The sequence below is a fragment of the Rhynchophorus ferrugineus genome, unplaced genomic scaffold (genome assembly GCF_030347505.1).
Source record: "Rhynchophorus ferrugineus isolate W39M unplaced genomic scaffold, kcgeb_rfMv2 rfM6, whole genome shotgun sequence".
NCBI lineage: Eukaryota > Metazoa > Arthropoda > Insecta > Coleoptera > Curculionidae > Rhynchophorus > Rhynchophorus ferrugineus.
The window spans coordinates 31825307-31850756 of NW_027472585.1; the positions used below are offsets into that span (position 1 = coordinate 31825307).

Here is a 25450-nt window from a genome sequence, read left to right on the forward strand (position 1 = left end):
GACATATGGAATTCAGATATGGAGATAATGCAAAGTAATATTAACACAATACTAGAATAAAGCTCTGAGAGGTGTTGTAGATGCACAGCGATTCTAGAGGACTGAATACTTACACCGAGACTTTCAGATACCGATTATCAATCAGGAAATCAAGATAATAGCAACATGAGGAGAGATTTCATTTTCATGTCAATATCGAAGTTTTACAACAGAAATATTCCTTAGATAACACCAAAACAGGACACAGACTTAAAAGGATCAAACCATTTGATATTGAATAGTATAGAAAAACAAGTGTTAATGAATGAACATTATTACACCAGATACTAATATAGAGCCCATGGATCCTTATAAATATATACCTAGATTTACCTCTCCTATCCCATATCTCTCTCTCAATCATAAATTAACCTCTATTTGGTGTCGTGATTTAAAATGGAAGGACGATCATTTAGAAATAGGCTGTGGTGGCGGTCAAGCTCCTATTATTGAGGATCTTCCTGATCCATCAGGATCTGGTCTTAGAATATATTCTCTGTACAATTCGTAAATATAATAGATGTTTTGAAATAACGTCTCCCGGAATAAGTAAAGTACTTTAAATTCCAAATTTGGAATCCAGGAGTAATACTTTATTTATGTTACACCCAGCCAAATAGGCATCAGCTATATTACATCTAATCAGTACATTCAAATTTTAAATTTACTTTTATTACAGTTTTGAAATCAATGCTTTTTTACTTCGTACGAGAGAATTTCTCTAGATCAAATATTGTATTTTTTACGATTCAGATTCCTAGGAAGGTTGCAATCTTGTTAACGAAGGCGTGTCATTTTTGGGACTACCCAATTCATCAGTCTTCAGTAACTTAATAGATTTGATTTAATCCGTTTCAAGTACATCTTATATTGACAAAGAGTACACAATAACAACTTCTACTTCCTCAAATATATTAGATTTTTTTGCGAATAAAATGTTTTGGATGGGGAGTTTTATTTCATTTTAACATGAAAACATCGCTGATGAAAGTCATCATAATTGGTCATTCAATAAGATTATGAATTGATTTCTTGATTAAATTAAATTTTATTTGAAACATTTACGATGAATATAGAAAGCGAATATTTAACAATACACAGGGGCGCCGTACCATAAAAAACGGAAAAGAGATTAATAAATGGCGCAAACCCGACTTTTCGACACCGGAGGGAGTTCGTAATCTAAAATCCACCAAGAAATCATTAGCATCCGTATTTTTAGGAATTTTGTGCGTCGATAATCCCCAATCGAACAAAAAACATCTATCTTTTGAACCTGACTTCAAAAATCCGTGAGAAAGACTGCATTTACAGAGGAAAAGAATAATTTTTTGTGTAGTGATATAAATATAAATTAGACTATCATTGGAATCAGAAGTGTTGAAGTTGGAGGAAAGTTCTGAAAAATCGTAATTTTTACATTTATATACTGAAAATTATGTTCCAAATTTTCTGGTGTATAAAGTCAAGCAATCGAAAGTTATGTACACCTTTTAAAACCAATGATTTTGATTGTATTTATATCAGAAGATTGAAGCGAACCAAACAGCATGAACTGATATACTGTTTACTCTTAACTTTAGCTTAAGTAATTTAATTTGTGAAATACATATTGATGTGTTATCCCGCACTCTCTTGTGTCTTGCTTGTGCATTAATTCAAGTACAATATAACAACAGTAATAAATTAATTTTATAAATTAAGATTATACTAACCATATCTAATATAAGACAAAATAAAAAATCATTATTAAATTGCAAACTCAAGCTAGAACCAATACATTAAACTATGTAATGTTTTTAAAGGGTTGCTTTTAAGTGATACATGGAAACATGACTATCAACGTATTTAGAGCTATTTAGATTGTAATTATTATCTTCAAACAATGTACAGAGTTTGCAGATCAATATTTGATCTAATTCAATTAACTTTGTCGAGGGTTCATCGAAATGAGCAAGAGGATGAAACAATTAGAAACTAATTCGGTCTATTCCTTGCTCAATTACGAGGTACATGTTTCGATAGGTCAATAAAACATTATTAGATGAGATTCCTAGGAAGGAAGAATTTGAACGTACCACCGTAATAGAAAATCAATAAAACGTAAAAATCATGACTTGAAATCATGTTCGTTGTGGATATCCGGACCAACCTGCCAATTATAAATGTTATTTGAGTGTCATGCAAAATGTGTGAGTAGCTCTTGATCACAAGAAGTCGCAATTATAGACCATTGGTTCTTCAACTTAAAATCGAAATTAATAACTGTTTTTACATTTTTATATTTATATATTGAAAATTACGTTCCAAATTTTGTTAGTGAAGCATTCGAAAGTAATATACACAAATTAAGGGCAACGATTTTGATTGTATTTATTACACCGACAAATAGCAAAATTCATCGATAAAAAAAATGTTAAATAAAGGCTTGACCAAAACATTTAAGAACTATCTAAATCATTGAGTTACCTTAGAGTAATTTATCAAAGCATAAAAGTCATGAAAATAATGAATAATGATATAAATTAAAGAATTTATTGATATTATTGGTTTAGTCTCGCCAACGCGTTAGTATATTTGGAGACTATCAACACAGACTATATTTAGATTGATCAAGAAACTTCATGAAAGACCACATTTGTGAAAAAAAGTATAGCATGACACGACTCTCTGGCCAATAACGCAACCATCGTATTCATATGATAATGCATCGGAAAACTTTTTTGTCTTTCCAAAAATGTATGACTAGGTCTCAGAACCAGATCTTAAAGCTTTTATTACTTAATTTCACTTAATTTCAATTTCTGAAAGTATCTAATGAAATTCAAATATACGTCCACTTAAATTTATGTTTGGTTCAACTTCTCATTAAAAAGGTTGAAAAGGAGAGGAAGTTAATATTTCCATAACATATATTCTCTTAAATATATTTCATATCTAAGAGGTTTGGTTAAAGTTTTCGAAAATATATCACTAAATCATGATAAATTAATATTTTTTATAAAATGTATCTTTTATTTTATATATTGATGTCAGAAATATTTAAAAATTAATTTGAAAACATTAGACATTATAACATTAACTTAGAAATACAATTTCCCAGATTTTCGTAAAACAGTAACTCGTATTGACAACATTCAAATAAGATTTCGTATAATGCCCGGTAGTGCAGCTTTAGCAAGCAGTACTATCTGATTTCAGAGAATTTTCAATAAAACACAGACCCAGAAATATTAACGAAAATTGAAAAAACCCCTCCGTCTGTTTCGCGTCCCAAGGAACTCAAATAAAATAACGCAACAATCCATTAGCAGTTAAAAAATAAATAAATAATATCAATAATCAAACCCGCAGAATAAAAAACTAAACAAACAATAAAATAAATTATGTATAGATAAAAGTATAGCATGACCATTCAGTGAGATTATAAAGTTTAGGATCTCCCTTATTGCGAACATTTCAGCTGTAAGGATAGTAGAAACTGAGGGCACCCTAAAGAATTTATTGTGATATATAGCAATGCCTACTCCTATAGAGTCATCCGTAAAAACAATCTCACAATTTGGGTTACTGTGATAAGATTTTGTTTTGTTTATTATAAGTTGTTTATTATAAGATGTCCAGTTTTCTCTATTGAGTCCGTGACTTCCGAGCTGCCGATTATCTGCCTAATGATTTTTATATTTTATTTGAGAGTCAGTCTCATTCTTCGAAATTTAAGTGGTTTTATGGAGGTCATTGCATGCAGGACTAGAATTAGTGCCATTTTACATGAAGAACGCCCTATCTAACACGACTATTGATTCAGTATGAAGTCTGGAGTAGGACAACATCACATTGTTATGCTCTAAATGTTCCGAACTAGAGATCTGTAATAGTCGACTGATTCAAATCAGTCGGAAACTGCAATTACATTCACATAAAACACAAGCAATCATTCTCACATCTAACGCTTATTCACACAAACAAATTTATTGTTTAAAAAAGTTGTTTAATTATGGCTATATATTTTAGAATACATACATGTTCCCTCATTGAGAACAATATTTTCTTCATAGATTCGTAGATCCAGAAAACTTTCAGTTCCTAACCTTAAAGTGTTTGTGAATTGACATATTCCATGATTCTATACGGTACGCAAACAAATATCAAACCGACCCAGTTTTTAAAAACTTCAGGTTTTTCAAGATTAGAGGTTAAGTTGGTTTCCCGGAAACCGGTCTGATACCAATCTCCTGGTTTACAAACACAATTAGCGAAAAGTTTATAAAGGAAATTGGAGCATCAATAACTCTTTAATTCAATTTCTGCAATGCTACCGTAATGGTATACCTCATAGTTTGCAACAATTGCAACAATATTGCTCGCCGATCAATAATTAGAAAAGGCCTTTTCCCGAGAATATCGGGTCCACTAATTAAATATATCCTTAACACATCTCTTGGGTTCCCTGTTTGAAACACTACTCCAAACAGAGTGCACTGTGCGAGACCAGACAATTAGATTAATTTAAAAAAACATGACAGAACTATTGCGGCAATTCAATATTATCAATACTTAGTTGTATCAAACACAACATTGAAATGAAGCCTGGTTGGTAATTCTATTAATGCACCATTTGAATTTGCAACTTATGATAAAATGTTTAATGATAACAAATATTTATATTTATTTGTAATAAAAAATATAATTTACAATCGAATAAAAAGAATAAAAGAATAACATATGAGAATAAAAGATGAAACAATTGCTCAATGAACATAAGTTAATGCGACAAAAGCCTCGTTATTTTGCTTCGTATTTTGGGCATATTATTTTTGTCGAACATTTTAACAAAACTTTAAAATGTTCGTATTGCTAGCATATAAATCACTTAGGTAGAAACGTATACAAACGGGAATCGGTTAAAAATTCATCCTTCTACGAAAAGCGCCCATTTTATTACATTCGCCACTTTGCATTCTAACAACCATAAAAAAAATTAAAAGAATATGTTTGCATAGGTATCATGTCAAAAAATTTCAAAAAAGGGAGAGGGAGAAATCGAAAATTCATTTAAAATTTATTAAAAAATGTACAAATGTGTAATGTAACCCTCTAAGAAGAATATTCGAAAGAATCTTTGAAGAAGCTGTACTGAATAAGTGCTTAAATTCTCATATATTGTCTCATTAAATATGTCACAAATAAATAGACAATTAAATATAAAAAAATTAGAATAAAAAAGGTGATATTTTATAGGAAAACATTTTTGTTTTAAAACATTTTTCTAAACATTATTAAACTCCGCTGCTCAGGTAAATATATTTAATTTATCAACTGATTATCAAATCATCAGCTAGAGATATTTAATAGGTATATTAAGAAATTCAAACTATACTTCCATTGAAGTCTTAGATTTCAGAAAGCTATATTCATTCGCTAACAACACAATAAAAAATATTTAAATGCATCTTTTAAAATGATTTTGTACGTCACTTCATCGCTAAAGATGGGACTTGGTTTCATCATCACAATCCTGAATCGATACAAACAACTAAGGAGTTATGGTATGGACCTAGTACTTCAAATATCCGATGCTAAAATAAAATAGCTAAGAAGATGTGAACATAATATTTTTTGGGGAATGAAAGGAAATTTTAGTTATTTTTATTATTGTGACCTTTTAAACCAAATGAGTATAAAAAATTGCAAGAAAAAACCTGATTTATCGAAGAACACTTAAAAAATCGGCGTTAAAATGAATTTATTGTTACTCACACCTGAACAAAATTAATCGTAGAGAACAATTAGCATAGTAAAAAGGTAATAATACCATTTCAACAGTTTTTCGGTGTTTGCTTCAGATATACTGAAGCCTATAAAATGAGTTGATGTTTAAAACAATTATATTAAATAACAAAATGTGTTTATAAAATCGTAAGTAATACTTAGTCTAGTCTTCTTTAAATTTACCACAAAAATATAAGAGAAAAGCAGCACAAAGGTTAGATAAATTTGAATCAAATTAGCGAATGTATCTCATTAAATAAAGTGGAGAAATAAAAATAAAAAGAGCAAAATAGAAGTTTCATATTTTATGTAGCATTTGCGTCTTATTTGAAATATATTCTCAGTATCTACAGATTAATAAAATGTGGATATTATCGGCTTTTAAGTAATAATCATAAAAAATCCAGGAAAAGAGTACAAATAAAGTTATTTACTTGTCATTATTACGTTCTAATTTGGAAACTATTTTCACCCTAATGTATATTTGATTGAAGCTTGCGGAAGTCTGGCAATAAAAAAGGATGAAAAACAATCAACAATGTAAAAAATATAGAGCAATAAATATTATTTCAATACTATGTATAATAACATGTATATGCTGTCAAAAAAGTACCAAGAATTGATGTTTTGAAAAGCCCGTTTAAAAAGAATATCGAAAAAACATCACTAAACCATGATAAATTAATATATTCTATAAAATGTATCTTTTATTTTATATATTGATGTCAGAAATATTTAAAAATTAACATGAAAACATTAAACATTATTACATTAACTTAGAAATACAATTTCCTCGATTTTCCTAAAACAGTAACTCGTATTGACAACATTCAAATAAGATCTCCTATAATCCCCGGTAGTGCAGCTTTAGCAAGCAGCGCTATCTGATTTCAGAGAATTTTCAATAAAACCAGCAAGCGACCAATCAGCGATTTATAAACATCGCACATAAAATACAATGAATCCGTTCGAACCAATGTTTTCCATTCTCTACTATCTGAGATATAGTAATCAAATACGTCAGCTGCATATAAAATACTGAAAAGAGATGTTCTAACACAAACAAAATAGTTATAAACTCCGAAAATTCTTTCACGATCTTCATCTCTATTACAACAGGGATTAAACATTGGGTATTATATGTCAACCATGAAATATCGATAATGAACTGAAAATATAAAAACTATTGAAAGTACTAATTGAAAATTGCATTAACTAAATAATATAAATTTTAGAGGATTTCAGCATACTATTATAATATTAATGCTGACAACTAGCTTCGTTTAATATCGAACAAAACGCTGGTGACAATACACAAAATAATGAGGCAACAACAACGATATACATAACTGGATAAAATTGATTTTTGTTATATGGGTTGTTTTATTATTTTGAATCGACACATATGCAATATTGAATACTTATGTGACTATCTAAAATTGTTATCGACAAACCGACATGTAATAGTGTGCTTTGTCGAGTCATAACGTTGCTTTTTTCTTTTATTTTTCAACTGCATTATTGTATGTCGATTGTATGTTTTATGATTACAACAGCACATACAAATAAATGAGTTATTTCAAAGTCCAAAAGAGATTATAAAAAGTATTCTGAGAAGCATTTGAAAACTTTTTTATCAATAAATTATTGAAGAGAATTTTATAACTATCAGATATTACTATATTAATTTTTTTAATTACATATTCGTAAAATTATATCTCTTCACTCATGTAGAATTATGGTAAGCAAAATTTAGATATATTAAAGTGGCTGGTATTAATAATACCAGTAAATTGTTACCAGCAATGGAACTATTAATAACAGGAATAACATTTGTCAATTTGTAAATTTTAAGGTATAGTCAAACAAGTCACTGATTATTTAAATAATTAACAAAAATGTGTGATTTGGGACACAATAATATCAAAACGATTTTAAAAATTAAAATAGTACTCCAACAAAATAGTATCAATCTACCAAAAATTGAATTATTTAAAAGAGTAGATCTTACCTACAATCTTATATCAAAACTGACACAAGTTATACAAGAAATATTTACATGTTAACAGTCACAAATGTTATATAATATAAGAGACAACCTCTAAAGAGCAATAAAACATACAAGTATATAGCTAATGTAAAGAAGACGCAAAATGAATCAGGCGTAAGATGAAAAGGAAAAACAAAAAGCATTTTTTTATTAATTATTAATAAGTAAGTTATGGATTGAAAACTATGAGGAAACTCATTTGTTTATTTAAAAAACACCATGTTTTGAAATCATTCAACGTAGAGCTGCACTAAAGAAACTAATTAAAACTTCTTTCGAATGTTCTAGAAGTTCAGCTACTGCGAAATAATAAAGAATCTGTACAGTGTGTTGATATCCTCTAATTTGTATTTTCTGAATTCTTTCTGATTATATTTTGAGACCTCTGCAATTTTCTTGAAGTGTTTGGCAAAAAAAAATCCCATTATGATATGTTCAAAATGAAGTTCTTTATAAAATACTGTAAGTGAAAGATGAGTAACAAGACAGACAAGGGCGAATAGCAAGCTGTGCCAGCTGGTTTTAATAATAAATGAAAAAAGTTTTAAACCTTGATCATAAAACTGAAAATTATTTCTCAAAACTTTTTCACGGAAATCTTATGACCCAGTAAAAAGTTCACCTTTTACAACAACTCAATGAATAAAAAATAAACTGCAAATAAGGTTAAATCTAAAAATACGACAAAAATATACATACGATCGGATTTCAGTAATATTTAGATAAACAAATGTTAAAAGTTTGATAAAACACCATTATATTACTGTAGATTAGAATGAATAATGGAAATAATCTACAAAAAAATATAGTTTCATTGGATGGGAGGAAAAAATAGTCTTCTGGGAACCAAAGAATAAAAAACCAACTGAAAAATGTGGGACTTTTTATCGCCAAATGAAAGATAATGAAGTTTTACGCTTGTTTTCTCGGCCTCCCCTGATATATTCGAGAAAATGCGAAAAAAAGGAAATTAAGGTTCAAGATTTCCATTAATGGGAGAAACATTTTCACTGATTGTTAATACCATTGTAAGTAACTACTATGATGACAAAATAGTAAGATTTAATTTTATTATATCAGAGTAAATGATGGTAATGATCTAAAATGAATTTAGTGTCATTGGATAGGATAAAAAAATATTCTTTTAGTAGACTAGGTACAAAAATTCAAATGAAAAAGTGGGAATTCTTATTGCTTTTCTCGGCCTCCTGGATATATCTGAAAATACGTAAAAAGAAGAAATCAAGATTTAAGATTTCCATTAATGGGCGAAATATTTTCACTGGTTGTTAATACCATTGTAAACAACTACTATAATTTAAAAAAAGAATAAGACTTACATTTAAACCGTTCAGGCAATTGAAATTCGGATTATATTGACTGTATGTGCCATCTGTGTCAAATTAGAAAACCATAGTATCTGAAATTCGCTAGCATTCAATAATAAAAGTACGTTTTTCGAATTTTAACGAAAGTGAAAAGATCAACAAAAACGCTAAAGACGCTTTTTGGCCTATCCAGATTTTGAAATTACGAAAGAGTCATTTGGTAAATTATGTTTTAATCATAACAGGTCAATTGAAAAATCCCCTGCCTGACACATAGATGGCGCTACTAGAATTAAATCCATATATTTTTTAGTTAGCCTTAACCCTCAAAACATGCGTGTATAAATTTAACAGTTGTCGGATTATTAGTTTGTGAATTATAGCATTTTGAGTGAAGCAACTTTTGTTATTGTGAAAAAATAGATAAAAAAGAATTTCGCGTGTTGATAAAATATTGGTTTTTGAAGGGAAAAAATACAGTTGAAGGATTTGTATGCTAAGTTTAGACGTGGTCAAATGAGCACCGAAAACGGTGAACATAGTGGACGCCCAAAAGAGGTTGTTGCCGACGAAAACATTTAAAAAATCCACAAAATGATTCTGAATGAAATAGCAGACACTCTAAAGATATCAACTGAACGTGAACATCATATAATTCAGGAATATTTGGGTAAGAGAAAGCTCTATACTTTGCACAGATGCACAGGGTGCCGCGCGAGCTTACTTTTTACCAAAAACAACGACGAGTTGATGATTCGCAGCAAGACAATGCACCATGTCAAAAATCCATGAATTGGGCCTCGAATTGCTTCCTGCGAATGCGAATTCACCATATTCTCCAGATCTGGCCCCAGCGACTATTTCCTGTTTTCAGATCTCAAAAGAATGCTCGCTGGAAAGAAATGTTCGTCAAATGAAGAGGTGATCGCGGAAACTGAGGCCTATTTTGAAGCAAAGGACAAATCGTACTACAAAAATGGTATCGAAAGTTGGAGGGTCGCTATACAGGGAAGGAATTCAAGGAACATAATTCCCTTCAAGGGAATTTTTGTTAATTGAATAAAAAAACTAATTTTTCCAAAGAAATATGTTTTACTATGGTAGGCCGGGGACTTTTCAATTGACCTGTTAGCTAGCTTTTTCAACTGATTTAAAGTTTAAAGTTTTAAACATGTATACAACATACTGACTGATAAAAACCACGTCAAGTAAATGGAGCATATGGCTCAAAAAATGTCAGCATTTGACGATATATCATATATACCATTAACAACTTTTCATTTGGGTCAATTTAATCTATTTTAAAAGACAGCTTGGATCTCCACTCGATTGATACCATAAATACTAAATTTTTCGATAAAAAACGTGGTGCATCACGATTTAACACATCAACCCATGATGTTGACCCATATCAAGCTAAATTCAGACCGAAGAAGCGTTAAATCACGTTGAAACTGCAGAAGATTTAAAAGTTTTCTTCACAAGAATCATCATGATATTGTTGATAGTAGAAAAAGGCATTGGGAATGTTAAAAACGAATGAAAAGAAAGAACATTAGTATATTAAATATTGGTACAATTCAGCAGTAGAAAATAAAAAATATGTGTATTTATTGAATCGGAAGAATGCGAAAGACCTACTAGTACTAACGATCCCTGCTGGTTACATCTAATGTTACATCTAATCTAATGGGAACGCTTGGAAAGTCGTCACAATTTCCTATTTTCCGTATTTTGACTTTTGAAAATCCATTTTAAAAACACTTTCCATCCACCGTGTTCTCCAGCTGTTGCTCTGTCTGACCACGACTTGCCCTGATCAATGGCACATGAGTTATTAAGGAAGACACTATTTTATTATTAAAATTAGGAGTGCTCGATATGAATCGACATATATTGAATTAACTTGATATTATCGAATGATGTAATATGTACATAAAAACTTCACAACATGAAATATTTTTACTCGAGTAAAAATACAACTCTTGATTGAAAAATCGGAATTTGCAGCAACCCAAATAAATGTTATACTAGCAACCCTAAACTAGAAACGCGAGCTATCTGTTAATTCATATTAGCCTGTGGGCACTGATAGGAAATAAAATGGCTGTTGTGTTTTCTAAACAAATATTTCTATCTTATTTCTTATTTGTGCTAATAATCCAGTGAAGAAACCATTAAATCAAAGATCTAGGACGCTCCAACTACAAAGCGATAAGAAACAAACCCTTCAATATCTTTTCAACGACTTTTTCCGAAAGCCATACAGGTGTTAACGCAACATAGGAGCAGACTACAAGCCAAAAGAGTAAATAAAAGTTTTGTTTTCACAAGGTTTAGATAAAAAATATTGGGAGTTATTTGAATAAGGTTAATTCATTAACCTTATATGGTTATGCATATTAAAATGTTACCCTTTTGTTTATTTTTTTATTGCAGACTTCAGTTTTTCGATACGTCATATAAATTAACATAATAAAACAAGAACTGCAACAGTTCTCAGTCTAAATGTCATTTTAAAGATATTTTTTAGTTTATTTTATTATGGTCAAACCTAGAAACTGTGGATACTCCAAGAATGCTTTTTGTTTTCATCATAAACGTTATATAAGCGAAAAACTTTAGGTTTTATAGAAATACGGCATTAAGGGTAAGATTAATTCGTTTCTTAACCCTGGCTGTATTTACCTATTTATTCATATTCAAATGTCCCCCTTCCGTTTATTTTTTATTGTAGCCTATTTACTTTTCGATATAATATATCGAAGAGAGATGATTGTACATGAAATAATTGGAATGGCAAAAATGCGTAGATTCGTAGGTACTTTGCATCTAAAGACGATGAGTTAGTTTTTAGACTGAAAGATGAGGAAAAAAACTACTAGCAATGGACAATAAATATAGAATTTCATTTTGTATCTCAATAAACGAATAACAAAACAAATCAAGACAAGAGTCAAAGTGTACCAACTTTTTTAGTTTTTAAGTTTTTCTTTCGGTTTACTTTATTAAGACTATATATATATTTTATAAAACTGTGGATATTCTAGTATTTTTCATTCATTAGGCTTTCTGAAAGACATTAGATAAAAATATTGTAAATTATTCGAACAATGTTAATTCGTTTGTTGCATTGCAAAGTTAACTATTTTGATATGATTTATCGAAAAAAATATCGATATTTTTGCACACAAAAAGACTTTAATTGAAGACGATCTATTTGATCCAAAAGGAAGGTTGGAAAAACTAGTAGCAATGGAAAATGTTCATTTTTTTGCATTTATATTCTAAATCAATCTAATCTTTCTTTATTAAAATATCTACACATAAAAAATACATATCAAACATAAATATTATTGATCGAAATATATTTTTTAATCATAATATTGTTAATTGCGATATCCTCCAAATGTAAACCTTAATATCAAGACATCGCGAATATTTTAATCAATAAAAGGGTTAAGCCTTGGGTGGGCCGACGAAGAAATTGATGTTATCGAACAGGTGTGACGTGCGACTTGAAGCGACAGTAAAACTGCATAAAAAACGCCGCAAATGACAAAAATTGGCGAAATAAAGAAAATTATAGGGAGCTATTTAACTAAGATTAATTCGTTTCTTAACCCTGGTTGTTTTTACTTGTTTATTCATGTTAAAATGTCCCCCTCCGTTTATTTTCCGTTATAAACTTTGCTTTTTTGATGTGATATATAATACATGAACAGACTTTATTCGAAAAATCTTTGAAAAGAAATTCATCTTTTACTATTTTAAAAAATATATATTAATTATAAATATATTGATAGAAATATTAGCTTTCTTAAATCAAAATATTGTTTATTATAATTTAGTTCCATCACCATTGAACCTCATGGCATCGCCAATATTTTAATCGATAAAAGGGTTAAGTCCTGGCGAGGCGGGCGAAGAAATTGTGGTTACCGAACAGGGGGGAGCAAGTGCGACTTGTAGCGACCTTAAAAGTGCACAAAAAACTGACGCAAGGGGCTAAAATCGGCGTCGGAAGTGGCGAAATACGGCCGCAAACATGTCAGCCCGAGCGGCCAACAGTCGGCGAAAGGAACGCCAAAGTCGCGGATCTCGCGATCGCGCTTATTAATACCGAACGGCAGTTCTTCCGCCGGCAACGGCGCCACACAGCCCAAGCCGATTGGTCGTCCGGGCTCCGCGGGGTTGGGATACACCCACCCGACGACGTTGTCGCTTCTAGCGGCGATTCCCCGCGCCTGGCGAATAACACCTTGCCGCTGCTACGCGACGTTGCTCACGCACTACCTTGGCGAAATAAGACGCAATTGACCACACAAGATTGGGATGCCGAAATTTATTGATACATTTTTACCGATTTTTTTGGGCCAAATTTTTTCAAGAAAAAAATATCGATTGATATAGAGAGTTATCGAATTTTAAGTGTCAAATTAAAATATCTACATTAAAAATCTAAGGTGTTGAAGTAGAATATGGAACTTTTATTTTGAGATATCTCCCCCGCGGTCATCATTTTTTTTTTGATAAAAAGTTGGATTGGAGCCGAAAAATTCGGTACCAAAACCTAGTTCTTAAAAAATATCGGGTTTTTGTCCCGTATTTTTGTAAAATCTATATAGAAATACCGATAGATTTAGAGAGAAATGTGTTGCTATAACTAACATTTATGGTAAATATGATCTGATTTTTGCAAAAAAAAAGAGAACAAAAGTGTTGCTTTCCAGGATGCGAAGGTTCAATCAATCAGAAATTTTTATATATTTTCTAAACATGTGTAATTTTAAAAGGAGAAAGAACATAAAACAATATCTAAAGTATACAGGCAATTATCCTTAAAATTACACAATAATATATCTAAGCAGCCGCAAATTCTAGATGGTTTCAGCCAAACAGCATGGAAACCCCTCTCTCAATTCATTCACTACAAGCAAGGAACGCTTGTAGTTAATGAATCTGCACATATACAATCATGGCCTAATCCTCTTAACATTTCCTATTGTCCTTCATTCACCGCGCTTAACAAAAAATCTTCCTTTAAAGTGAGGTAAGTAACCAGAAACTGAGATTGTGACTTTTATCACAAGTAGAAAATAAACATATTTTCTAAGGGGTTCTGCACTAACCCAAAATCAGTTTTTAAAACCAAACAATGATAAACTTCAGGAAACCTGAAACCTTCCGACCGAACAGAAACGTTTATTATTTGCATTTCAGACCCACCAGATGATTATGGACTCAAATGTGGAAAAACCTTGCTTGACCAAGATGCAAATCCTAATTGTAATTTCATAGTAAATCTTTCATTAAAATCTACATCGATAATTGACGACGACGACGTTTTAAAAATAAATTTCGTTAAAATAATTAACACAAATCTGACCAACATAATTGATTGATTCTTGATGAACAATTTCAATCATACTTTGATTATGTTGTCAGAAAAGTTGAAATATGATAAAGAACTATTAAAATGGCGTAAAAACTTAAGTTACATTCATGATGAAGGGATATCGCCTCCCAAATGTATTTCTTTTGGTTTAAACAAAAATATTCATCCAACATCGCAATTAAAATAAACAAGTTTCCCACAAGGAAGGAATTTCACTTCTTGCATAGTCAGATCGATGTCTCATAGAAATAGTGGTTCTTATCAATCAGTTTAACCATCAATTTTAATTTCCACTAAATCGATCAGAAGACGTTTTTGTGAATCCTTCATTTCAAAGAAGAATGCTTAACTGAAATTTGCAACAGGGCATGACAATGACAACCATTGTAGTCTGATAAAAGCAAATTAAAATTAAATCAGATGGAATAAAATATGTGAAAAATTCAAAAAAAGGAAAATTCAATCCTAAACCTACAAATATATCAACTCTCAAACACGGTGGTAAATATTTTAGTAAAATTATGGTTTGGAGTATGTGGTGGGGCTGTTTGAAAAAAAGCAGTATCCAACGCTTGACAATATTTTGAATATAACCTAAGGTTCTATTCCTCAACAATAAAGACTCTATTTATCAACAGATGATTCAGAATATGATTGAAGAAAACAATTGTACTGTTGATGCTTTAACTACTAGTGGAATCGAAAGAAGTCTGATAAAAAAAACATCAATTTCTCCCCTAGGCAGGCTTTAAACAAATATTAGTACTTTTGCCATTCTATTTTTATATCAAATCTGAAAGTAATTAAAAACCACAGATTAATGTATATATGAAGCAAGGATATTTCCACCTTAAATATTATAATTATAAGTAAATAATTTATATAGTAACACAGCAATAATTTCCAGCAAGTTTCAAATTCTCAGTCTAAACGCCAATTTGAAAATACTTTCAGATGTTTTTCTTTTGTAAAAAAAACTTATACAACTGTGAATAATCTAGGAATTATGTTTTTTGTACAAGCTTTTTTTCAAGTTTTTATCATGGGCAATATTTATTTCATTGATCTACTATTGAATACGGCCAATCAAATCTGCAATGATTCAGATATTACTGAATTCAACGAGAAAAATAAATTTTTTATGGACAGTCCTTTAAAACCTTAAATCCAAAAATCATCCAGACTAATATGTTTTCTAAATCTAAATATGAATAGAAGCGAAGTGTTATACGATTGGACAATAATAATACAATGTCGATACAGTAAAGAAGAAACAAAATCAACGTATATTTAAAATCATAATATTGTTATTATAGAAAAGAAAAAAATATTGAAATATAAAAACATTGTTTTACCAAAGATCATACATCAACAACCACAAATAGCACGGTGCTAAATTAGGTGGTGAGAAGCGAATGAGATGCTAATTCATTAAAACCACTCAGAATACTAAATGAAATTAAGTAAAATTTATTACTTATTACAACTTACAAACATATTTCAAACATATGTGGCTTTATTTATGTTGTACGATTCTGCTTGATAAAAATTAAAATTCTGTTAAAAGAAGATTGAACATATAAACCACCAGTTTGAACTATTTGATTCTTCCAAAAATGCAGTAAATCTCAAATTAAATGTTACTATTACTTACTAAATTAAAATGGCACTTAAAATAAAATTGAACATCTGTCAACAAGATAACCTTTAAACTTTAAAAATCTTGTATCAGCGTTAAACATTTTTTCTGTCATTTTGAGCCATGTCCCTCCATTTATAGGAAATATGTACTCTGAATTTCTAATTTGAAATCTCCAGATGATTTATTATCAAGCAAAACAAGTTACTTATTAAATAATACATATAAATAAATCAGACTGGTTTCAAAATAACTTTTGGATATTTTTTACTATAATTTCAACAATAATATGAGCGTGTATGAATGTTAAAAACATATAAGTATAAATATAAATTTTATACCAAAGTATACTTTTATAACATATCCATTTTACATCTAAAAATGAATCCTTAAAACTTACAGTAAATAACTGTCAATTTGAACATATGAATACTAGTTCTTAATTATGACGATTTCGATATAAAAGATAAACTTGGCTTTATTGAATTTCAAAAAAAGAATTTTTTTTTTCTTTCTTAAAAGTATAGAACCTTGAGTAAATTTCTGAGACACTAAATTTCTCTCTGAAACACAAGAGAGTCATTTAAAAAAACTAAATTAGTTACCAGTTGACTTTACAGAAAATAATATACCAAAAATATCCTGAAAATGTTGAGAAAAGTGACTTCAAAAGTCTTCAGTCATCAAAATCTCTGAAATCCTCAAAGACAAAGTTGTTTTTATATTAATTAATATATATTAAATAAATATATTTTAGTAATTCCAAAATAATATCAACCCAACAAAAAAATTAATATAGTAAAATATGCTGGGGTAACTAGTAACCCAATTATTCCCAACACAGTTATTACTGCTGATCATCATGAATAACAATTAACCGGAATTATTAAAGAACAAAACAAGGAATTGTTTTTTTTTTTTTTTAATTTGACAATATTAAATATACAATAAAATGAAGAACTGCAGCATATTTAATTGCCATAATATATATAAATACACATTTTCAGAACAAAATACTAAAAGATGTTGTTAACACTTTTTCACCCATCTATAATAATAACACTCACAATATCCCAGCAGTAAACAGTGTTAAACAAGCGATCAAAGTCACAATGAAAGACTTTCGGAACCATGTCAATATCAATGATATTCAATTACTAGAAAACGCTGACACTGTTAAGTGCTTTGAGTGTTGAAGAGGGCAAGACCACTTAAAATAGTCAGGTGAGAACGAATAAAAGTGAATGTAATACATCACAAATTAGTGTATTGATATTATATTACCTTCATTTAAAAAAAAATCAAATTAGAGTGTAGTGCCATTAAGATACTATAATTATTGGTATTAATGATAATTGAAAAAGCACATCGTACAAGAAACGCTAATAAATTTTAAAGAATTTACAGTAGTCAGTAGTGGACATTTCTATAACAATATTCGAGTTAAATGCAAACAATTTTTTAACAACTCCACAGTTATAAAATTACGGACCATAATTAACAAGGAATTTTACTGCCGTTGGAAACTTAGGATTAGAATACTACATCAGATAATGCCTTAGTAAACCTAAGAAGTGTGGAGATGACGACAAAATTAATGCATCTGAATCAAATTCTGCACCAAAATCTACTGTTATACAAGTAATAAAGTGTCAAGGTAATGTTAGAATATGACAACGCTCAGTTGTTGAGCACTTTTCTGATCGATGCTACATGATCCGACTGAACAGCACTATTTATGAAGATATTCAAATAGGAATCAAATATTCGATAATTTCGAGAAATATTAATTTTTTTCTGAAAAACAAATTTAAGGCAAAATAATAGGGAAAACGAATGGCTAATTGGGTAAATCATTGATTACATTTTAAAACAGTTTTCTGAAAGTAAGTAAAATTTGCAACAAATGGCAACATTCATTAAAAATCAACAAATCAGTGACATGTAGAAACTAATAGTACTTTCCCCTTATCTAAAATTTGGAGTTTTAGCAAAGGTTTCTTACTGGCCTCACCGGAAACTGTGCCGGAAACAGATAGTAGCGATATTTATTTTCTGGGTTAAATGAGATCGAGACGAAAATACACAAGGGTCAACCCAAAACCTGGGTAGTTTTGGAGAAATATAACTAGAAATAAATTAATTGCTTGTCGAAGAACATCAAACCAAACATTTCTAAGATGTAAATATAATTATGTCGATATTAAGACTATGAAATTTCGATCAAGATAATTACCAAGTAGCATCGAAAAAGCCAGTAATTTGGTAATTAGTCTAATAATTTTAAAATACAACCATTAATTGAATAAAGTATAAAAATCTCTTAATTATCACTTAATTTACCACGTGACGAGCGTATTTCAGTAATTATCATATACATGTTTTCAAAAATGTTTCAGTTTAACAAAAATTATGATATTTTCAATAAATTCTTAAATTATTGTATCTTAAAATAAAAACAGCAACAGTAATAAAAAAAACTAAATACTAATTAGAAATAGTAGATTGTTTCAAATCATCCGTCATACATAAAATAATATCAAATACATGTAGAGGGAGTTTTTTATCAACTACATTGGAATAATCGCTTCTAAAATGCCTAACCTAATGCTCTTATGTTTTTATTGATGAAATGTTCGATGCAACGTGTTTTAGCAACGAACCAAAGCAGCTATTATACAAGTTTTCACATAAATAACTTAAGGAGTCAAAAATTTACTTAAAGTTCAAGATAAGGTACCAATGTAAAACTATGCCATTCAAGTCTAATGATGCCAATCACATTAACCCTAACGTACCTTAACTATTGGAAAATCGAAAATACAGTACTAGAAAATATTGAATGCTGGATGCGTTGAAGGAATTGCTCTGCCACCCATCGTATAGCCCAAATCTAGTTTCCAGTAGGTCTGTCCGTTTATAGACCTCAAAGAAAGCTGTAATGAAGGAGGTACTGCTCAAATGAAGCGGTGATTACCGAAGTTGAAGTCTATCTTGAAGACAAAGGCAAAACAATTGCTAGACAGAATGTATTACTCTTAACAGAAAAGGGTATCTTAATGAATAAATTTGAATTCTGCCTAAAATTTGTTTTATTCGTTGTTTTATTGAGTTATATGAATAGAAAACATATATATAAAGGAACTGTTCAATAAACAGATCAAAAATATATAACGATCCAGAAAGAAAGTTCAAAGACAAAAAGGAAAGAAACAATCAGAACGGAGGTACAAAAATCTAAGTAGCATAAATCAATTCTTATCGGTACCAGGTTTTTATATATGACCTCATGAATGTCGAACGATGATCGACACTATCAGACCCGTTGGTCATACAGGAATGATGTTTTACTTTTAGAAATTAGCTGTCAGAAATTCGTGGATTATAGAAGCCTATGGGGATAATTCATATTTTAAACATAAAGACAATGTTCGAATGCAACTATCTGCAAGCGTTACTAAACACAAACGCCGCTAAGACGCTTAAATAACTTGTGGACAAAACAAAAGAGTTGAAAAACTTCTACATGATTAGGATGTCTAGATAACTTTTTTCCCACCCTGAGTAATATTAAAAGTTTTCTGTGATGTACTGTAACTGAAGATGTATACACTCCAAAATAAAAGAAGACTATTTGAAGGAGAAATATCTCTTTTCCGGAGAACCATCGAAAATTGAACCAAATAACAATATCCATAGTTGTTCTACATTTGGCAAGTATAACAAAATATGGTATAATGCGGGTTGCTGAAAACAAATAAAACCAACACTTCTGAAGTCTAACGGCAATTGAGCAATAAGAGAATAAAACCGCTATTCAAAAATACGAGTATTGTTAATGAGTTATCATTATCTGTCAACAGTCAAATAGGAACATTACCAAGACCGTAAGTATGAGAGCTATGTACCAATAAGTAAGTTTGAAATGTACTATTTGACATTTCTACGAAATGTGGGTAATTTATTAGTAATGCTAAATATTTGTACTGGTTTGTTTAAAATAATTTGTGGCTAATGTCCTTAGAATTATAGTTGAAACTTAAGTCCGTTTTCTATCCGCTCTATCCATATTCTATCAAGAATGTATTAGTTTAGGCTCTTCAAAATACTCTCAATAATGTTTTTTTGCGACTTTTCATAAGAAAACGGCACAATCTGTCGTAAACAGTATTATGAAGTATTAAATAGCTACTTTCAAATCAATTTTAATTATCAAAATCATCAAAACGACCTAAGTATACTTTTTACGTTCGGGTCACCCGTATAAGTTGTATAGGGTATATAATACAACAACGTTCCAACTAAATCGTTGATATTTTGGTAACTAAATCCAATGTATTATCTTTTTTTCCTTTTTAGCTTTACTTCGAATCTGAAAGAAAATATCACATCATGTATGGTACCCAACATTAACCGGCCGTACAGAACAATGAAAAAGCGTCAACTAAAAATTGTGTGTTCTATTCATGCTCATAATCACCAAAACTTGAGATTCGGAAATTCTTAAAAAACAATGAGTCAAAATCTACCCCTATTTGAACTTTACGTAAAACGAATAATTGTAAATCTTTGCATATGAGAGATTATAACTGAAAGAAGAGATACTTTGGTGTCATTGATGACGGCGATTAGAAAAACTAATAAGATATGAGAATATACCATTCGAGAGGTATCTTACAGTGAACAAGATCATCACAATATCTTGGAAGATTCCGCAAACCAGAACAAATAAAACAAGGGAGGACACAGAAAGACAAATTAGACTGAACAGCATTTTCAATCGCGAAATGAATGATAACAGTAGTGATTTGAATTATAAATTAAAAACCTTGGCTTTTCATTATTTTAAATAGAGAGCCAAGAGATTAATATGGACAAAAGGTACAAAAATGAGAAGCAAACTATTATATTCAATTATACAAACATTACGTTCATACATAGTATGCAGCGCAAAAAAAATTATAAATATAAGTTGGATTTATAACATCAAAATCAATCAAATAATAAACATTATTGAAACAAGGGTATGAAATGATGACAGAGCACAGAATACATCATGATAAAAGAATCCGCCAGAATCAGAACAACGATATTGATAATTAAAGTGTATGCATCCTCAGAAGCATGTAATTACGAAGAAAAAGACAAATAAAATCTATAGATTAGCAAAGAAAACAATAAACAAAAATAAGGACAAGAAGTAATGAAATAGAGTGTTTTAAAAATTAATTTTGAAAACTGCATATTTCACGAGATCTAGAAAGCTTTATTTAGAAGCGACAGACCTTCAAGAAGTGTAAAGGCATTAATTCGTTCAAAAAAAAGGAACCATATTCATACAACGTATTTAGTTAGATCTATATCAAATATCAAAAATAAGTTTTGTCTAGACAAATAGTTGATCCAGTACACAGCATTTGTCTTAAACTCTTTTCAATCAGACAATAATTCTAGTGGAAACCACCATATACTTAATCAAAATGGAATACGCTTTCCTTAGTTGAAAAATGGAGAAAATCAACAATTGGGACTAGATCAGCAGAGATAGAAAGAATCAAGACAGTGCCAACTGATACCAAGAGAAATAAGGAAAAATATTGGTGGATGCAATTTCCACCCAACGTTACTGGCATCTTTTGCACTGATACAATAATGATTTTGATGGATTTTGAATTGGCATACAATCATAGATCAGAGTTTAAAAATACTCAATTTAATTACATTACAGCAACAAGCACTATATTTTCTTATAAATCCAACCTTACATTAACAAAATAAGCAGGTTCTTGAACATTAACCATTTGGGTATTTTCTTAATCCTACCACTATCAATTCAAAAGAGACCTGGCAAAAAACTTATTCAATTTTCATAGGCAATCGATCAAAATTTAAAAAAAAACACACTTTTACTAATTGAAAAATGCAGACACAAACATAGATAGGGTATAAAGACATCAACCTAACATGGAATGGTCACGGAATGCTCTATCCGATCACGACACCAAAAATAATCGCCAGTGACCGAGTGACGCAAGAAAAACAACAGAATAACGCACCGGACTTCTGATGGAAACGTTTTTCGGACGGACCTCTACAAAAAAAAAACCTCAAATCCTATTCGTTTTCGTGCTTTATTGTTGCAAGACTGCCGACCGTACAGGACCGGAACAGTGTGGAGTGATACGCACAAAACCGCTTTTGCTCGTCCGAACGGTGCGGCAACAGCGCCCCCTATCAAAACCTGACGTCAATTGTTAAGTGCGTCGCAGTATCCGCACGCAATTACCTCGTCAAGAACGTTTTACGCCAGAATGGGTGAGATCGACGGTGAACATTTGGCAACGTCGCGCCGCATCACGCTAAAATGGCCGGTGACGCTACCGACAAAATGGAACCTCATCAATTGGTAACGGGAGGCCAGATAATCTGACAGCTCCTCGCGAATAATTTTTTTTAAATGTATTCTGTAAAACAAGCACACTTACCCGTCATACTCGTCCCGTTTCTGAGTGAAGTTTTGGAAATAAGAGGAGATGCTGGAATCGAACCCTAAAAAACAGATTAATATACGTAAAACATACTGAACAGACCAATCATGCAGTAATTAAAAGTACAATCGTAGCAATCGAGGCAGGAACGGTCTCCGAACGCGTGTAGTAACTCCTCATCATCAACGCAAGAAGACCGACAGGAATTAACCTCAAATAATCGTCTCTTAATCTAGAGAATTTAAAAAGGTATGTTAGTCGACCATTTAGCGAGAAGCGGGGTGATTAAGGGGGACGTTTTATATTACTTGGGCGCGAAGGAAGATATCGACGAAGAAATATTGACGGCAAACATGAGGGTGTGATAAATGTCGATGTTCCTTGAAGAGGCTGGGACCGGCGCTTTTGCCACCATAAAACACCCAAGAATCAGATAAAATACGTCCCTCTCTGTCTGTCCTGACCCGGCCCGTTTCGTTAGTGTCCCAGGATCATGCCGATTGAAACGTGCAAAGAAAAAAAAATTAAAAAATCTAAGGCATCGATAGTGACATACACTACTGTACTAGTTTTTCAGCCAGATCAATAATGTTTATTGTTTTTTTAAAAGTTTTACCGCCAAAATGACGTTGGCGATTACGTACACATACAACGTACCGGGCGAGGTGAAATAAAAATAAAAGCACGCTATTTACCCATAAAAATATAAGGCAAAAGAAAACACCAAAAGCTTATTACTCTAAGGAAGCGTTACCGTTCATTTTGAGGGGCTGCGAACGTAGGCCGCCGGTCCTCGCGTCGTTCTCGTCATTTTATCTTTCGGAAATCCGACGCCTCGATGCCATTCCCGGAGTGGAATTCGGAACGATCCCATCGAACCGCCACCGCCACCCCCGATTCTTGGCCGGCATTTTTCCGCGTGCTCCACGAGGCCGTGCACCCCGACAAGCGACGTTTTTGCCGGGGTGGAGGCTCTGCGCGGTAGTTCGCGAACGAACAGAGGGCGCGCGGCAGCGCTCTACCCGCTCCGATCGATGGGACCTGCGTATGTGGGGGTGTGGATAAATCGCTAACGAATCGTCCGTAGTGAACGTGGGGGCGGCGGGGGTCGAACTACGAACGAGGGAGTAATATTAACGTTTACGTTTTGGACTTGACCTTGTCGATGATTCTCTGAGAGTTCGCACGATCGGAAAACAGCACATAACATTACATAAATTCATCAACAAATAAATAATAGAGCGACCAGCGGAACACTTACTACTAAAATGCGTTAAAATCAAAAACAAAGCACAAAACAATATTTTATTACTTCGGAAATAAACAATACATAGAATCTAAATCTAAGATAGAAGATAATGAGCAAATTCTTGATAATTATCACAGACTCATCCCTTTCTACAAGTTTAACATTTAATAAATAACACATTCATTCGCAATCCCACAAACAAAACTGAAAATTATAATTAAAACCATCAAACTAATAATTCAATGTACATTGAAAATATTTATCGTTTGATGACAAACAATTATTAGTTAAAAACATTTACTCAAAAGGAAAAAACGATTCAGTTAAGATGAAACTAGTTGTTCTGCCAAGTCCATAAACAGTCGATAGGAAAAATCAAAAGAGAACTAGCTGAAAGGAAATAACAGTTAAACACGAAATAAAAACTAGTAAATTATAGAGATTGTTCCACCATAAATAAGGAAAAGATTTATATTGTATATAGCAAGATTATCTTAAATTTATTTGATTTAAACCAAGAAATATATAAAGCAATAAAACTGTTATTTCTTATTAAAACTGAAATAAAAATATTCAATTTGAATGTATTTAGCAAAATAATATCTAATATGGAACAAAAATTACTGATAAAAAAGAAAATATAATTGTAATATTGTAAAAAAAAAAGATAGATAATCTAGAATTAACTATAAATAATGTAGTTTCAAAAATTGTTTTTTATCAGATTCTATAGTTTATTTTTAAATGAACTATTATAAGGGAAATAGATAACCGATTTATAAAATTCTACAATTACAGAAATCCTTCATTTATAAACATTGCAACACAAAAATGAATGAACGTCAAATACTGGGAAAGAAAGGAATGAATTGTCCCTGAGTCCTATTCATTTTACTTTACAATATGATATAAACTCTATTGAAGAAAACAGACTTTTGATAAGAAAAATATACACCAAGAACAGAATTTAATCTCTATTTGATACTACTATTTATTATGCATTCAAATTCATTATATAGAAGCACAACAGCGGCTTATTACTTAGATAAACGACGAGAAATTGTTACATCAGGGGGATTTAACTGGCCAAATTTTGAAATGATCACCAAAACTAAAAATAATTTAAAAACAGGTCATACCTTCGTCAGCCAGGTCCTCGGGACCATCGTCATATGTTAGTGAAATATCTAAAAAAATACGGACAACGTCATCGGGTTTATTTTAGCCAAAAAAATACAAATTACTTACCAGCACCGGCCATTTTATTCAAGAGCGTAAACAGACCATATTAATGTACACGTGACGATTGAAGAAATTCAACAATTGAATGAAAGGGTTCTCTTCGGTCAACAAAACTTTGAAAAATTAAAAATAATGCAGGAAACAAACTAAATATTAAGAAAATGTAATAAAACGCCACAATGTTTATGAAGATTGGATTTAGTTGTTTTGCATTTTAGTGATTTATGTGCTGCCAACTTAAAACA

At 31.0% G+C, this 25450-nt stretch overlaps 1 protein-coding gene across 4 annotated transcripts in view; it reads right to left on the minus strand.

The window, feature by feature from the left end:
- Positions 1-25444, minus strand: part of LOC143198035 (serine/threonine-protein phosphatase 4 regulatory subunit 1) — a 179687-nt gene extending 154243 nt beyond the window's left edge. For 2 of the 4 annotated variants that reach the window (XM_076406966.1, XM_076406959.1), the window contains exons 1-2: positions 23469-23765; positions 22712-22775 (exon numbers count right to left, since the gene is read on the minus strand). In XM_076406966.1, coding sequence (XP_076263081.1) covers positions 22712-22775; positions 23469-23475 — 71 coding nt within the window. In that variant the 5' untranslated portion in view covers positions 23476-23765. Of the gene's footprint in view, positions 1-22711; positions 22776-23468; positions 23766-25102; positions 25151-25211 lie in introns of those variants that run through there. The other 2 variants (XM_076406958.1, XM_076406961.1) reach the window with 2 other exon arrangements.
- Positions 25445-25450: the final 6 nt, after the last annotated feature.